At 41.3% G+C, this 17,366-nt stretch overlaps 1 protein-coding gene across 2 annotated transcripts in view; it reads right to left on the bottom strand.

Moving 5' to 3' along the window:
- Nucleotides 1-16,799, bottom strand: part of b4galt3l1.L (beta-1,4-galactosyltransferase 3-like 1 L homeolog) — a 29,908-nt gene extending 13,109 nt beyond the window's left edge. The window contains 2 exon segments of one of the 2 annotated variants that reach the window (NM_001095308.1): nucleotides 4,442-4,819; nucleotides 16,748-16,799. In NM_001095308.1, the coding sequence (NP_001088777.1) occupies nucleotides 4,442-4,682 (241 nt within the window). In that variant the 5' untranslated portion in view covers nucleotides 4,683-4,819; nucleotides 16,748-16,799. 2 annotated transcript variants of the gene reach the window in all.
- Nucleotides 16,800-17,366: the final 567 nt, after the last annotated feature.

Genomic DNA, 17,366 nt, shown 5'->3' with positions numbered 1-17,366 from the left:
TTTCGTAATAGTTACCCTTTAAGGATTACTCTCTTGGGGCCCCTGCGCTCTATGGAAAAGCTGAAACAGGTTAATGAGGCTGAAATGTAATTTATTCTTTGTGGGATTTAAGAGAAAATGCAGCCTTGACTCTTCCTACATCGTAATGGCTTCACATTATACCGGCAAATTGGCTGTGGGATTTGTTTGGGTCCCAAAGAACATCTCAGCCTTTATTGGCCCTTATAAACCCCCCACCTCTATATATAAACCTGCTCCTGTGTTATTAATCACTATACTCATCATACACTGCCAACCCTCAGATACAGATTATAAAAAAGCACTGCGAGAGGGATTGAGAAAAAATTGCACAAGTGCAGCATGTTTTCAGGTCTGTATTTAAAGGGAAAATATTCCTAAAAACTAGCAGGCTGTTCAGTCAGATACTAAGCACAATTCAGCAGTAACAGCCCCTAAGTTTGCTCAGTCTGTACAGAGAGATCCCATAAAACTATAGTAGCATAGGTATTCCCCTGTACTAAGCACAATTCAGCAGGAACAGCCCCTACGTTTGCTCATAGTCTGTACAGAGAGATCCCATAAAACTATGGCAGCATAGGTATTCCCTGTACTAAGCACAATTCAGCAGGAACAGTCCCCTAAGTTTGCTCATAGTCTGTTCAGAGAGGTCCCATCAAACTATGGCAGCATAGGTATTCCCCTGTACTAAGCACAATTCAGCAGGAACAGTCCCTAAGTTTGCTCATAGTCTGTTCAGAGAGATCCCATAAAACTATGGCAGCATAGGTATTCCCTGTACTAAGCACAATTCAGCAGGAACAGCCCCTAAGTTTGCTCATAGTCTGTACAGAGAGATCCCATAAAACTATGGCAGCATAGGTATTCTCTGTACTAAGCACAATTCAGCAGGAACAGTCCCCTAAGTTTGCTCATAGTCTGTACAGAGAGATCCCATAAAACTATGGCAGCATAGGTATTCCCTGTACTAAGCACAATTCAGCAGGAACAGCCCCTAAGTTTGCTCATAGTCTGTACAGAGAGATCCCATCAAACTATGGCAGCATAGGTATTCCCCTGTACTAAGCACAATTCAGCAGAAACAGTCCCTAAATTTGCTCATAGTCTGTACAGAGAGATCCTATAAAACTATGGCAGCATAGTTATTCCCTGTACTAAGCACAATTCAGCAGGAACAGTCCCTAAGTTTGCTCATAGTCTGTACAGAGAGATCCCATAAAACTATGGCAGCATAGGTATTCCTCTGTACTAAGCACAATTCAGCAGGAACAGCCCTTAAGTTTGCTCATAGTCTGTACAGAGAGATCCCATAAAACTATGGCAGCATAGGTATTCTCTGTACTAAGCACAATTCAGCAGGAACAGTCCCCTAAGTTTGCTCATAGTCTGTACAGAGAGATCCCATAAAACTATGGCAGCATAGGTATTCCCTGTACTAAGCACAATTCAGCAGGAACAGCCCCTAAGTTTGCTCATAGTCTGTACAGAGAGATCCCATAAAACTATGGCAGCATAGGTATTCCCTGTACTAAGCACAATTCAGCAGGAACAGCCTCGCTATATGAAACTGTGTGTGAATGTGATAGGGACCTTAGATTGTAAACTCCACTGAGGCAAGGAGATTATAATCTCTGTAATGCCATGTAGACTATGCCAGCACTATATAAATAAAGGATAATAATACTTATACATTTAATTTGACCTTTAACTAAAAAACACACAACCTTCTGGCCGACTCCCAGACATGATATTAAAAGAGGTGTGTGTTAAAGTTCTGCTTCAGCCACATTATTATTTAACGATTGTAGGGTGCAGTAGCAACAAACCAGTTAATTGCCCTTTTCTTTCCAAAGGTTTAAATGTCTCTGGGTGCTTTCATGTTCACCCTGACCTTTAAACACACGTCATATATTAATTAGCCTCAACTTCCCCTGTTAGAAAACAAAAAACAGAGCAAAGATCTGACCTTTAATAGGGAGGCTGCACTTTGACAGGCAGAACTAACAAGCTGTATGTGTGAAGACTAAAGAAGACTCCAGGAAAATAAACTTGTGGTTCTCTAGGTGGCGAAGGATGCTGGGAATTGTAGTCCACATCTAATGAAGGTTAGAGGTTTATGAAACCCTTTCGAAATGTATGCTTTCATTTCCCAGCCTCCTGGTTCTCGTCAGTAAATGTGGGAGAAGAAAATGTTTTATTATTAATGCCCAGACAACAATCCTGTGTAATGGACTCCTCCTTATCTGTCAGGCAAAGACAAGCGGGAAAGGGTGGCAGTTCTGTAGGTCTATTTAAACTGAATCAACTGATCTAATGAAGGTTAGAGGTTTATGAAACCATATACTCCTTTTAGAAATTCTATATACTGCCTTTCTTTCCCCAGCTTTCTGGTTCTCGTCAGGGAGGAGAAAGTGTTTTATTATTAAAGGGGTTGTGCACCTTTGGGTTAACTTTTAGTATGACATAGAGAGGGATATTCTGAGACAATTTGCAATTGGTTTTCATTTTTTATTATTTATGGTTTTTGAGCAATTTCGCTTTTTATTCAGTAGCTCTCCAGTTTGCCATTTCAGCAATCTGGTTGCTAGGGTCCAAATTCCCCTAGCAACTATGCACTGATTTGACAAGAGACTGGAATATGAATAGGAGAGGCCTGAATAGAAATAGTAATAATAAGCAGCAATAACAAAAAAATGTGTAGCTGAAAGAACATTTGTTTTTTAGATGGGGTCAGTGACACCTATTCAAAAAGTCAGAAGAAGGCAAATAATTAAAAAACAATAAAAATAAATAATAAAGACCAATTAAAAAGTATATTACAGTTAGCCTATCTATAACATACTAAAAGTTAACTGAAAGGTGAACCGCCACTTTAAAGAGTTGTTCTGTTAGTTTGACGTAGAGAGTAATATTCTGAGATAATTTGCAATTTGTTTTCATTTTTTATTATTGAACGTTTTTTAGTTATTTAGCTTTTTATTCAGCAGCTCTTCAATTTGCATTTTAAGCAATCTGGTAACTAGGGCCAAAATTCCCCTAGCAACCATGCATTGATTTGAATAAGAGACTGGAATATGAATAGGAGAGGACTGAATAGAAAGATGAGTAATAAAAAGTAACAATAACAATATATTTGTAGCCTTACAGAGTATTTGTTTTTTAGATGGGGTCGGTTAAAGCTGGAAAGAGTCAGAAGAAAAAGACAAATAACTATAAAAAATAAATAATAACGACCAATTGAAAAGTTGCTTAGAATTGGCTGTTCTATAACAATAAAAGTTACCTTTAAGGTGAACCACCCCTTAAATGCCCAACCCTGTATAAGGGTGGCAGTTCTTTATGGCAATTTAAAGTAATTCAGCTGATCTAATGAAGGTTAGAGGTTTATGAAACGATATACAGGTATGGGATCCATTATTCGGAAACCCATTATCCAGAAAGTTCCGAATTACGGATCCAAATAATGAGAATTTTTAAAAATATTTTTTTTTCCTGTGTAATAATAAAACAGTCGCTTATACTTGATCCCAACTAAGATATAATTAATCCTTATTGGAGGCAAAACCAGCCGATTTGGTTTATTTAATGTCTATATGATTTTCTAGTAGATTTAAATTACAGAAAGATCCGTTACCCGGAAAACCCCAGGTTCAGAGTATTTTGGATAACAGGTCCCATACCTGTGCTGAAAGTTAATTTCAATTTGCATGTCAGATGCCTAGTTTGTTGGCACAATAAACCACTTTCACAGGATTCGGAGAAATATATACTGTGTGGCTTTCATTTCCCAGCGTCCTGGTTCTCGTCAGTAAATGTGGGAGGAGGCGGAGAAAGTGTTTATTATTAATGTCCAGATAACAATCCTGTGTAATGGACTCCTCCATATCTGTCAGGCAAAGACAAGTGGGAAAGGGTGGCAGTTCTTATGTCTATTTAAACCTATACAGCTGATTTCAGGGATAGGGAGGGGATATATGATGGATATTTTTGGCTATTGTTGTAATTAGGATGCACTGAATCCACTATTTTGTATTCGGCCGAACCCCCGAATCCTTCACAAAAGATTTGGCCGAATCCTGAACCGAATTTGCACATGCAAATTAGGGGTGGGAAGGGGAAAACATTTTTTACTTTCTTGTTTTGTGACAGAAAAACACGCAATTTCACTCCCCACCCCTAATTTGTATATGCAAATTAGGATTCGGGTCGGCCGGGCAGAAGGATTCAGCCAAATCCGAATCCTGCTGGAAAACGCAGAATCCGGAACCGAATCCTGGATTTGGTGCATCCCTAGTTGTAATTGACAAATATCTATGGTTTGTGTTATTTCTGGCTCTAAACTAACAAATGAAACCACTTTCACTTCCTGGTTCTGCACAGGAGATGACAGACAGGAGATTTTCCTTGGCAGTCAGATACATACCCAGTATGGGTGATTTTGCTGGGCAAAACTGAGTATTTACATTCTCTGGGTTGGGCACAAACACACTGAGGTTGGTGTACACATCATGGGTTTTGGAGTAGTCCCAAGGCGGATCGGATCCCCCAAACAGGCCCTGGAAGACGCCGGCAGCCCCTCTTCGGTATAGAATTAAAAGGAAGAGAAGCTGAGAGAAGCAGAGCAGCAGCAGAAAGTTGTGTTTGTCAATGCGAGACAGGAACATGGTGCCAGTCTGTGCCCGTCTCTATTCATGAGTTCAGGATCGGTGTGTTTTGGGGGACATTCCTTTTGTATTGATATCCGGAGAATTTCCTGGCCATGATTTCAGTGGTACCATCATTACAGGAGCAGCACCATCACCTGCAAATAAACACAAACCATTAGCCAAACTGGCACTGCCCAGGCCTAATACAAATGCCCTTGTACCAAAGACTCACGCTGGACATACAGTGGCCCCTCCACACGGAGTCGGCAGCTTAATGGCCCCTGTATGGAGCACTAGGAGGTCTCAGATATTGATTGGGCAGGTTTGATCTCAGGTTGATGTGGTTCTGTCCGGACAGGTGTCTATAGGTGCCCAATATCAACTGATCATTGGCTGGGGAGGCTGAAACATGTTGATACTAGAGATGCACCAAACCCACTATTTGGGATTAAGATGAAAAGATTTGGCAGAATATCAAACCGAATACTAATTCACATATGCAAATTAGGGACGGGAAGGGAAAAAGTGGAAAAACATTTTTAACTTCCTTGTTTTATGACAAAAAAATTGTGTGATTTCCCTTACTGGTTTCTAATTTGCATATGCAAATTTAGTGGCACTGCACATGCTCAGTGAGCTCTGGGCAGCTTCATGTTCTGCTAAGCACACTGAGCATGTGCAGTGCCATTGACACTCCTAACTAAATCCAAGATGTTGGTTTTTTAAGGATAAATCCCAGTAAAGCTGTACAGGGATTGGATAGGCTGGAGGGGAAGTTCCTACTTCACCTATCCAATACCTGTACAGCTTTACCAGGTTCTTTATCCTTAAAGAACCAATGAGGGTACAGAGAATCTGAATAGGAGAAAAAGCTTGCGTGCATGGAGCTGCTGTCCTATTTTATGATGCTGGCAGTAATCTGAAAGCAGGGGGGCCCGACTAATCAAGTAAGTGAATGGCCGGGCCCCCCATAGACATAAAACCCTGTGGGGCCCGGGACAACTGCCCCCCCCCCCTGATGGTGGCCCTGAATATTGGTAAAACAGGTCAACCTCTAGACATTTTGGGGGCCTGAAAAATAACTTGATGTGGGGCTCAGTAATAAAAACCCTGGCAAACTATTTTTCTAAGATTTTAGGGGGCCTGCCCACTAATTTTTTTTCAACTTAAAGGAGACCACCTATGGCTTTTTACAACGTGGGGGTGGGGGTGGCAGGCCATCAATTTTTTTTTACTTGCATGGGGGTCCCTGATCACCAATGGCTTTTTTATAACATGTGTGTGTGTGGGGGGGGGGGCTGGCCATCAACGGCTTTTTATAGCTTAGGGGGGTTTAATGTTTTAGCTCTGTGTGTGTGGCCTTTTTACTGTGGGGTGGTCGACATATGGGGTGGGGTTTGAGGGTGGGCGGGGAATAGGGGGCCCAGAAAATGTTGCCGTAGAGGGCCCAGTGATTTCTGAAGACGGCCTTGCCAATATTTATTGAAATTGTATATGAATTAGGACCTTGTGGGGTCCCTATACCTCTTGAGGCCCCCCTGCACCCACAGGGTCTGCTTCCTCTGTAGTTACACCCCTGGATCTTACCAGATACACCCAGCTGCAGGCCCTGCTAATAAAAAAAGCACCAACATAAAATAATCATGTTTTGCAAACATCAGTTTATGCCTTATTTTCCCTGCGGCTACATAACACTCAGCTGCACTCAGTTGTTACCTGGATACAGGTGAATAGGAAGGGCTCTGCTTTATTTGTCGTATAAACACATCTTGTCGCTGGATTGGTTACTGTAGGCTCACTCATCTATAGAAAATGAGTTCTTTATATCCTTATACCTAATAAACTCATCTTAAATTAAAGGGGAACTCAAAGGTGGTTTTTTTTTAGATTTATGTACAAAATATTTAAACACTGTATACAATATAATTCAAAGGAGAACTATAGTTTAACAAAGATATTTGACTAGAAATGCTGCACATTTGGGGTCATTTATCAACACTGGGCAAACTTGCCCATGGGCAATAACCCATGGCAACCAATCAGATTGTTGCATTCATTGTTCTACGTGCAGCTGGCGTTAAAAAGCTAATCACTGATTGGTTGCTATTGGCCCCCACGGCCCTTTAGCAGGGAAGATCTGTGCCCCTGAAGATGCCCCCAGTAGCTCCCCATATTTTTTTTCAGCACATGCTAATTAGAAATTCAATTAGATTTTCATTACTTACCAGCTCAGAAACCAGTGCAGTCTGCATCAGAATTTTATAAGCAGCTCTGTAGCATCAGCTTCTATGACACAAACATTTTCAGTGGCACTGCACATGCTCAGTGAGCTCTGGGTAGCTTCATGTTCTAATCACACTGAGCATGTGCAGTGCCACTGACAGTCCTAACTAAATCCAAGATGGCAGCTCCCTGTGGACAACATGAAAGAGCTGGATCTGAAAATTTAGGCTGATGCAGTTAGTTCAGTATATGAAATACAGAATTTCTAGCCATATTTTAGGGCTTAGTTCTCCTTTAAGGGGGCAGCTGACAAGCAAATTCAAATTAACTTTCAGCACAGTTTTGGGAACCTGTTATCCAGAATGCTCTGGAACTGGGGTTTTCTGGATAATGGATCTTTCCATATTTTGGATCTTCATACCTCAAGTCTACTAGAAAATCATGTAATCATTAACTAAACCCAATAAGCTGGTTTTGCCGCCAATAAGGATTAATTATATCTTAGTTGGGATCAAGTACAAGCTACTGTTTTATTATTACAGAGAAAAGGGAAATCATTTTAAAAAATTTGGATTATTTGATTATAATGGAGTCTATGGGAGACGGCCTTTCTGTAATTCTGAACTTTCTGGATAATGGGTTTCCGGATAACAGATCCCATACATATATACGGTATATATAGATCGATAGATAGTTAAGCCCCTGACTCTACCCAACCCTCCAGTAATTTGGACCCTTCATCACCATAAGTATTTAATTACTTTTGGATGACTAAATAGTCTTGGCAAATGAATCGTACATACGTAATAATCAAAATTGTGTCCCAACTACAGGTATGGGACCTGTTATCAGAATGCTCAGGACCTGGGGTTTTCTGGATAACGAATCTTTCCATAATTTGGATCTTCTTTCATGCTAGAAAATCATGTAAACATTAAATAAACCTAATAGACTGGTTTTGCTTCAAATAAGGATTATATCTTAGTTGGGATCAAGTACAATATACAATATATTATCACAGAGAAAAAGGAAATCATTATTAAAAATTTGGACTATTTGGATAAAATGGAGTCAAAGGGAAATGGCCTTTCTGTAATTCTGAGCTTTCTGGAAAACGGGTTTCTGGATAACGGATCCCACCTGTATAGTATAGCCAGTGGTCTGTATGGAAGCTTGCAGCTGGGTTTGTTTGTGAATTATTCAACTTCTTGTTCTGTAGCTCTTCAGTTGGGAATATCAACTCTTATCTGGTTGCTAAGGTACCATTTACCCTAGCAACCTGGCAGAAAGAAGTGGTATAGAAAATAAATGGAAAAAGAGAGAATGAAGCAGAAGGAGAGAGGATACAGCACAAAGAAAAGGGGACATAAAGAGCGGGGAGGAGATGAAGAGATGAAAGGAGAGAGTATGGAAAAGGAAATACAGAAAGGGGCAGAGGGTTTAAAGTCACAAGAACATTTGAATAAACAAAAACGCACAAAGTGTTTCTATTTTAAAAGCATGATCAAGCCTGGATACATACGGATTAGGTGTTTGTTAGTCACTAACAGTTATCAACAATGGAACACAATGAGCAATAATTACATTTATGACACTTCCTCAACCAGACTTTTATCTTTTACAACCTGTAGCTCCACTATTTCATCCCACTCTATATTACACAGGGCATTACAAAGCTCCCAATCACAGGGGCAATATAAACTCCAGAACTACACTACACTGTGCTGCCAGGGGCCACACCAATACAGGACAGCCAGTGAGTACGGCAGAAGAGCAGGCCCCGCCCACCAGGAACCACCTTGCCTAACACGGCAATGACAAGTACACACGCCTGTCTGTGATTGGCTAATAAGGGAGTGTTATGGATGACTATAAAGGATATATGTTACCTGGGTCGTGGTATTGAGTTTTTATTAGTGAGAAGTCTTGTTGGTTCAGAGATGATCAAATCACAGTTGGACATGGAATAAATGTGCGTTCTATTACCAATACACAAAAGCCATGAATATCTTGTAAATTATATAGTGAATAAAGTACCCCCTCTTGTAAAATATAAGGATATTATGAGTTACCGAGGAGTTTCATGACCATATAAAAGTTTCATGACCATATAAAACCTCAAGGCCGAAGGCCGAGTATTTTTATACAGGTCATGGAACTCCGAGGTAACTTCTAATATCCTCTTATTTTACAACTGGGGGTACTTTATTTATTATAATACACAAATTTCAGTGAGTCTTGTGACAGAAATGACATCAGAACTCACCGTTTATAACTGATGACATCAGAACTCACCGTTTATAAAGATATAATTTACAAGACATTCATAGCTTTATCTTTGAATTACCCTAATTCAGAGCTTTCTGGATAATGGATCCCGTACTTGTACTATGATCCAAGACGATATTTTACAAACTCTGATCAAATCCACTCGGGTTTTTACACTTATTTATTATTAAATTTTCTAGAACATTTGCTTTGCAGGGAAAAAAAAATCAGATTTTCACGATTTTTTACATACGATTTTTGCGTTTTTTTCGGAATTTTCACCCGAAAACTTCGGGGTATTGCGCAAAAACCCAGCGCACATCAATTAATCATTGGGACTTCTCCCATTGACTTATATGCAACCTCGACAGGTCTGAGATGCCGCATTTTCAGATTCTGACTTTTCCATCCTCAGGGTTCAATAAATTCTGAAAAATTTGTGATTTTTTAAAAGTCAGATTTTATATAAAAAAAAAAAGTCACAAATTTTTCGTGATTTTTGCATTTGGAGTTTAGTAAATAACCCCCTTAGAGTAGAACTCATCAAGGCAACACAGTCATGCAGCGAGTAGAACCAGGAACGCTTGAATCTGAGAATTTGGGTTACTCTCAGCAAACTGTGTGCATGTCAGTACCAGTCAGGGATCCATATGGGCTAGGGTTGTACTGATCGCAGGATTCAGTTGGGGATCTGGCATTTTTTGGCAGGATTCGGATTCAAATCCTTGTGCCTGGAATCCAATTTTCTTATGCAAATTAGGGGTGAAAAAAAGAAATCACGTGACTTGGTAACAAAACAAGAAAGTAAAAATGTTCTTTTACACTTTTTCTTTGCTGTCCCTAATTTATAATATGCAAATTAGGATTCGGAACGGTTTGGTATTCATCAGACGAAGGATTCCCAAATAGTGGATTGAGTGAATCCCTAGTACGGGCACCCAGTCCCACACAAGGTACAGAAAAGTTACATCCTCATACACATTGTACTAACCACATATATTACTCGCTGGTACCACTTACATTGCACATAGAACAGCATAAGATGACTAGAACTCATACAGCAAAAAGTCACATGACTGAGGGCACTTGGGAGTAAGGAAATGGATAGCTCACCTCAAGTTTCAAAATTAAATATTAAAAAACAAAATTGGTTTGCTCTATTCAAAAACAGATTTCAGTACTGCATTCTGCCGAGGCATTTTGTAAAAAAAACAACAACATTTTCCCATGACAGAATCCCTTTAAGGTAAGGGCACACCTGGAGATTCGGGGAGATTTAGTCATCCATCGACTAATCGCCTCTTCTTTGGGGCGACTAATCTCCCCGAACTGCTTCCCCGTGTCTTCCGCCTGCTTCAATGAAAAAAAAAACGCCTGCGCCAATGCACTCGCGGAGTTTCGATTTCCGAAGTCGCCTGAAGTTTACTCGTGAGGAAAGTTCGGACGACTTCAGAAATCTAAGCGCCGCCAGTGCATTGGCGCAGGCGGTTTTTCATTGAAGCAGGCGGAAGACACGGGAATGCAGTTCGGGGAGAGTGGTCGGCCCAAAGAACAGGCGATTAGTCGCCGGGCGACTAAATCTCTCCGAATCTCCAGGTGTGCCCTTACCTTTAGAGTCAAGATATAAGGACAATGAGGTTGCTGTGCACAAGCACTTGACATAGCGTGATAGCAACCACTCTCCCAATGAAAAGGGATTCCAGCTGTAACTGTTCCAATGAGTAGGAAAAGAGATTATTAGGTTTTATCTGTTAACAAGCAATAAAGCAACGACCAAAGGGCATGCTACCACTCCCCTAGCTACCAGCTTAAGGTGTCCATATAAAATGTTTTTTGTATTTTTTTGTTACTATAGGCACCATCTCTCCTTACTATACCTGCTATCCCACAGTCACACTCCCTTCCCAGAGACTATTATCCACTGTTACTATAGACACCATCTCTCCCTACTATACCTGCTATCCCACAGTCACACTCCCTTCCCAGAGACTATTATCCACTGTTACTATAGGCACCATCTCTCCCTACTATACCTGCTATCCCACAGTCACACTCTCTTCCCAGAGACTATTATCCACTGTTACTATAAGCACCATCTCTCCCTACTATACCTGCTATCCCACAGTTACACTCCCTTCCCAGAGACTATTATCCACTGTTACTATAGACACCATCTCTCCCTACTATACCTGCTATGCCAGTCACACTCTCTTCCCAGAGACTATTATCCACTGTTACTATAGGCACCATCTCTCCCTACTATACCTGCTATCACACAGTCACACTCCCTTCCCAGAGAATATTATCCCACTGTTACTATAGACACCATCTCTCCCTACTATACCTGCTATCTCACAGTCACACTCCCTTCCCAGAGACTATTATCCACTGTTACTATAGGCACCATCTCTCCCTACTATACCTGCTATCCCACAGTCACACTCCCTTCCCAGAGACTATTATCCACTGTTACTATAGGCACCATTTCTCCCTACTATACCTGCTATCCCACAGTCACACTCCCTTCCCAGAGACTATTATCCCACTGTTACTATAGGAACCATCTCTCCCTACTATACCTGCTATCCCACAGTTACACTCCCTTCCCAGAGACTATTATCCACTGTTACTATAGGCACCATCTCTCCCTACTATACCTGCTATCCCACAGTCACACTCCCTTCCCAGAGACTATTATCCACTGTTACTATAGGCACCATCTCTCCCTACTATACCTGCTATCCCACAGTCACACTCCCTTCCCAGAGACTATTATCCACTGTTACTATAGGCACCATCTCTCCCTACTATACCTACTATCCCACAGTTACACTCCCTTCCCAGAGACTATTATCCCACTGTTACTATAGACACCATCTCTCCCTACTATACCTGCTATCCCACAGTCACACTCCCTTCCCAGAGACTATTATCCACTGTTACTATAGGCACCATCTCTCCCTACTATACCTGCTATCCCACAGTCACAATCCCTTCCCAGAGACTATTATCCACTGTTACTATAGACACCATCTCTCCCTACTATACCTGCTATCCCACAGTCACACTCCCTTCCCAGAGACTATTATCCACTGTTACTATAGGCACCATCTCTCCCTACTATACCTGCTATCCCACAGTCACACTCCCTTCCCAGAGACTATTATCCACTGTTACTATAGGCACCATCTCTCCCTACTATACCTACTATCCCACAGTTACACTCCCTTCCCAGAGACTATTATCCACTGTTACTATAGACACCATCTCTCCCTACTATACCTGCTATCCGAAAAAGTAACCAAGGGGCTTATTTTTAATTGTGTGCTGCCGAATAAACATACATTTTATTTTAAAAAATAAAAGCTTATTTATAAAGCTCCTCTTCAAACAGAAAATGAGAAATTATGCAGCCCTTCCCTTGTGTGTATATTATTTATGTATACTGTCGCCCAGTTCTCTATTCATATTTTTCGCATCTATTTCAGCAAGAGCTCAACAAATAGGGTGTGTGCTGAACATGTCTTTTTCTCATTAACTTTCTAACTGCCGAGTCACTGTTTGAGTAAAGGTGGCCATACACGGACAGATAAAGCTGCCGATATTGGTCGTTTGGACCGATTTGACAGCTTATCTGCCCGTGTATGGGGGCTTCCGACGGGTCTTCCCGATCAATATCTGGCCACGATATCGATCGGGAAGGTTGGATTTTTAACCGACCGACCCGTCGGAGCCCCTTGGCGCATCGTAATTCGATCGTTCGGCCATACGGCCGAACATTCGAATTACCCCCGATATAGCCATGCCGTTAGTGGCATATCGGGGAAAGATCCGCGGATCTTTGAGTCACCTTAAGAGAAGATAGTACTACAAAACAACAGATAAAGCCTCTGTATAATGATCTGCTTCTTATCTCACAGTCTAACAAAGGTTGCATCTTTGGAATGGGATTATATGTACAGGGCTCATTATCTCCAACTGAACAAATTACTCTGTTTTCAGAAGGAGGGGGGATTGGGGAATTCTGTAAAAAAACAACAAGTTTTCCAGTAGTGCTTTATAATGGCAAAAAAATGGCAAAGCCTTTAAAATATAATACAAATATCATAACGTTTATCATATTATACAGGTATGGGATCTGTTTACTGGAAACCCATTATCTAGGAAGCTTCGAATTACGGAAAACGACGTTTCCCATAGACTGCATTTTATCCAAATGATCCAAATCTTTAAAAATGATTTCCTTTTTCTGTGTAATAATAAAACAGTCGCTTGTACTTGATCCCAACTAAGATATAATTAATCCTTATTGGAAGCAAAACCAGCCTATTGAGTTTGTTTAATTTTTACATGATTTTCTAGTAGACGTAAGGTATGAAGATCCAAATTACGGAAAGACCTGATATCCGGAAAACCCCAGATCCCGAGCAATCTGGATAACTGGTGCCATACCTGTAGTGGTATCCAAAATTACAATTATCCATATTACAAGGAAAGAAAACTCCTAAATGTCCTATTTCTCCTTTAAAGCAATAGTAAGTCTTCTGCATGACTGGGGCATCTAGTAGCAGCCTTTTGGGTCCCAAGACCACCCAATCTTTGGGAATACCTAAAGGTCTTGGGTACATCACTAGCACAAACAGATTAAAGAAAATGAACTGAATTTATACAAACCTAAGCAACATTGCTCTTCTGAGCATTTTAGCTATTGACATAATTTGTTTTTAGTATTTAGAAACAGTAAGAACAGTAGCAGTTTTCGCACTGCTAATATTATGAATATAAAATAACATCTCCATCTGCTGTCTATTTCAGCCAACTGGACACAGTCAACAGAAAAATAATAAGTTAAGCGAGCAGAAAAGCATCACAAGACTTTCCTCTTCTCATTAACTTTATTTTCTACCAACTGTATACTTGGCCTTACCAGCAGGTGGCGCTACATTAGAGTCTAGGGCCGGGATTTTACAGTCCTGGCCAGTAAAAAAAAATGATGGTTGATCCCAATGTTATTAATAGGAAAAAAAAAAGATTAATATATAGGAAGGCTGCTATTTTTTTTCAGAGAAGGTGCAACCCTATTAGAGTCCTGCAGAGGGTCGGGTACCCATCCACGGGTTGCAGGTAGAAGTTTCGAGAGAGGGTATAGATGCGGGTCGGCGGTTCTCCAGGTTTGTGGGTCTTCTCAATAGCGAGTTTTACGCCTTTTTTTCTGATCACGCCTACTTCTAATGACATCACTTCCGTTTTACAATCACATCACTTCCTGTTTTACTCATTTTTTTCTGATCATGCCTACTTCTAAGGACATCACTTCCTGTTTCTTGATGGTCAGCGGATCAGGTTGCAGATAAGGTACTTGCGGGTCGGGTAGCGGGTAAGTATGGGGGTCCAGGTTTAACAAATTGGTTCCGCGCAGGACTCTAACCTGCATTACACTAACTGAACAACCCCTTTAATGTAAAACCCAAAACTGCTGCTTAACATGAGTTTGTTTGGAAAGGGTTTACAGTTCCATTAAATTCAGCAATTTTGAACCAAAGTGGTGTTTGGTTTCTTAGTGTCCAGGAAAACAAAAATTGAGCCAATTTCCCACTGGAATCTTGAGGTTCTGATCAATAATTTCCGTAGTTACTGTGTTGGTAGCAGCTAATTTGGCTCCCATTGCGTATACAGAACGACTGCTAATCTGAGTTGTGCTGCAGGTACCCAAGCTTTACACAAGTCTTTAGACTACTCAGACTGGTCCAACAAGTATGAGCAGTCGGACCGATCACAAGCCGAAAAAACAGGTTTGAGTTTCAACTCGGCAATAGAAATCCGGGTTGCCAGACGGATGCAAGAAAAGGGTTTACTGACTATTATTTCCCATCTTTAAACATCAAATTCCTACCCTATTACCCTACTGCTACATACATTAAAACTGGTTGTCCACTTTGAGACAACTGTTAGTAGGATGTAGAGAGGGATATTCTGAGACTATTTGCAATTGGTTTTTCATTTTGAATTATTTGTGGTTTTTGAGCAATTTAGCTTTTTATTCAGCAGCTCTCCAGTTTGCAATGTTGGCAATCTGGCTGCTAGAGTGCATACTACCCTAGCAACCATGCATTGATATGAATAAAAAAGTGAAATATGAATAGGAGAGGCCTGAATAGAAAGATCAGTAATAAAAAGTAACAATAACAATACACTTGTAGCCTTACAGAGCATTTGTTTTTTAAGATGGGGTCAGTGACCCCCTTTCGAAAGCTGGAAAGGATCAGCAGAAGACAGCAAATAATGGACAAACTATATGAAATAAACAAAGAAGACTAATTGAAAAGTTGCCTAGTATTGGTCATTCTATAACATATTAAAAGTTAGTTCAAAGATGAACCACCCTTTTAAATACTTTCACCACGGAACCCGGTGCCCATTTAGGGCAGACACACACGCGGCTATTTCGGGAGGTTAGTCGCCAGCGACAAATCGCTTCTTCTTCAGGCGACTAATCTCCCTGAACTGCCTTCCCTCCGGCTAGAATGTAAATTGCAGGCGGGATGGCACTTGGTTCGCTTCAGCTTTCCGAAGTCGCCTGAAGTTTCCACCAACTTTGAGCGACTTCGGAAAACGAAGTGCAATCCTGCCGCGATTTACATTCTAGCTGGCAGGAAAGCAGTTCGGGGAGATTAGTCACCCGAAGAAACGATTAGTCGCTGGGCGACTAAATTCCCCGAAACAGCACCGTGTCTTTGCCCTTATAAAGTACAAGGCTACTGCTGTTAAAGGAGAACTAAAGCCACACCCTCCATGTTTCAGACGATAGATCTTCCCCATCACAACCGCATTTCTGTCTTCCACAGTGTTAATGGCGTTGTTCACATTTAAATTAACTGTTAGTATGACGTAGATGGTGATATTCTGGGACAATTTGCAATCGGTCTTCATTTTTTATTATTCGTGGTTTTTCAGTTATTTAGTCTTTTATTGAGCAGCTCTCCTGTTTTGCAATTTCAGTACTCTGGTTGCTAGGATCCAAATTCCCCTAGCAACCATGCACTGATTTGAATAAGAGACTGGAATATGAATAGGAGAGGCCTGAATAGAAAGAGGAGTAATAAAAAGTAGCAATCACAATATATTTGTAGCCTTACAGAGCATTTGTTTTAAGATGGGGTCAGTGACCCCCATTTGAAATCTGCAAAGAGTCAGAAGAAGGCAAATAATTAAAAAACTATAAAAAACGAAGACCAATTAAAAAATTGCTTAGAATTCGCCATTTTATCACATACTAAAAGTGAATTTAAAGGTGAACCACTCCTCCAGCTTCACAACCAGCAATCACCATGGCAGCTCTGACTCCATGTGAAACACAATTGGATATTCAGACACACAAGCCGGTTAATGGGTTACAGGGAAGAGATCCATCCCCCAATAGCGTAGTACCTGCCAACAGGAGCCGGGAAGTCGCTGCACGGGATGCTGGGACTTGTAGTTTGAGGTTCCCGCTCACAGAAAGTTGTGAAGTCACAGTACAAAGGCAGCAGGGAGTTATAAGAAGTCACAGTACAAAGGCAGCAGGGAGTTATAAGAGAGCAGAAGTGTTTTACCTGCCGCCGAATGTCCCGTCAGGAGCCGCCAAGTCACCTGCCACCATGCGCGTCCCCGCATTACGCGCGCTCACGTCCAGGGGACGCCGCTACCTCTCGCGCGCACTTACTCACGCCCACACCATACCGTTAGGCCACGGCGGCCTGGGATTGGTAGAATCGGCAAATGTGGGCGGTCTCTAGCTGTGGAGAGTGTCGCCTGAGCGCGCGACCTTAGCGGCCCCGCCCACCCCCTGCAGAGTTTATTGGTGTTGCTCTAGTGATAATGCAAGAGTATCTGGGCTTGTTTTGGCGCCATTTGCTGCCAGCTTTGCCCCTAGTGGACTCGTGCATGAGCAGTGTTTGCTGTGAGTGGGGAAGCCCAGTAATCCTGTGACACCCAGTCGTGGTCCCCTCAGCAAAATCATTTTATATTTCACCCGCCTTTGGGAGTGACAGTAAATATGTTACCACAGATCTGTGTTACTATAAAACTCATTTACCGGTATGTTACTTTAAGAGCTCATAGTACAAGTTCATACCTCCCAACTGTCCCTTTTTTCAGAGGGATAGTCCTTCTTTTGACAGCTCAACCCGCAGTCCCTCATTTGTACTGGAAAGTCCCTCTTTTCTCTGCACT

This window comes from Xenopus laevis, chromosome 2L (genome assembly GCF_017654675.1).
Source record: "Xenopus laevis strain J_2021 chromosome 2L, Xenopus_laevis_v10.1, whole genome shotgun sequence".
Classification (NCBI taxonomy): domain Eukaryota; kingdom Metazoa; phylum Chordata; class Amphibia; order Anura; family Pipidae; genus Xenopus; species Xenopus laevis.
This window is presented reverse-complemented; position numbering and strand designations above follow the sequence as displayed.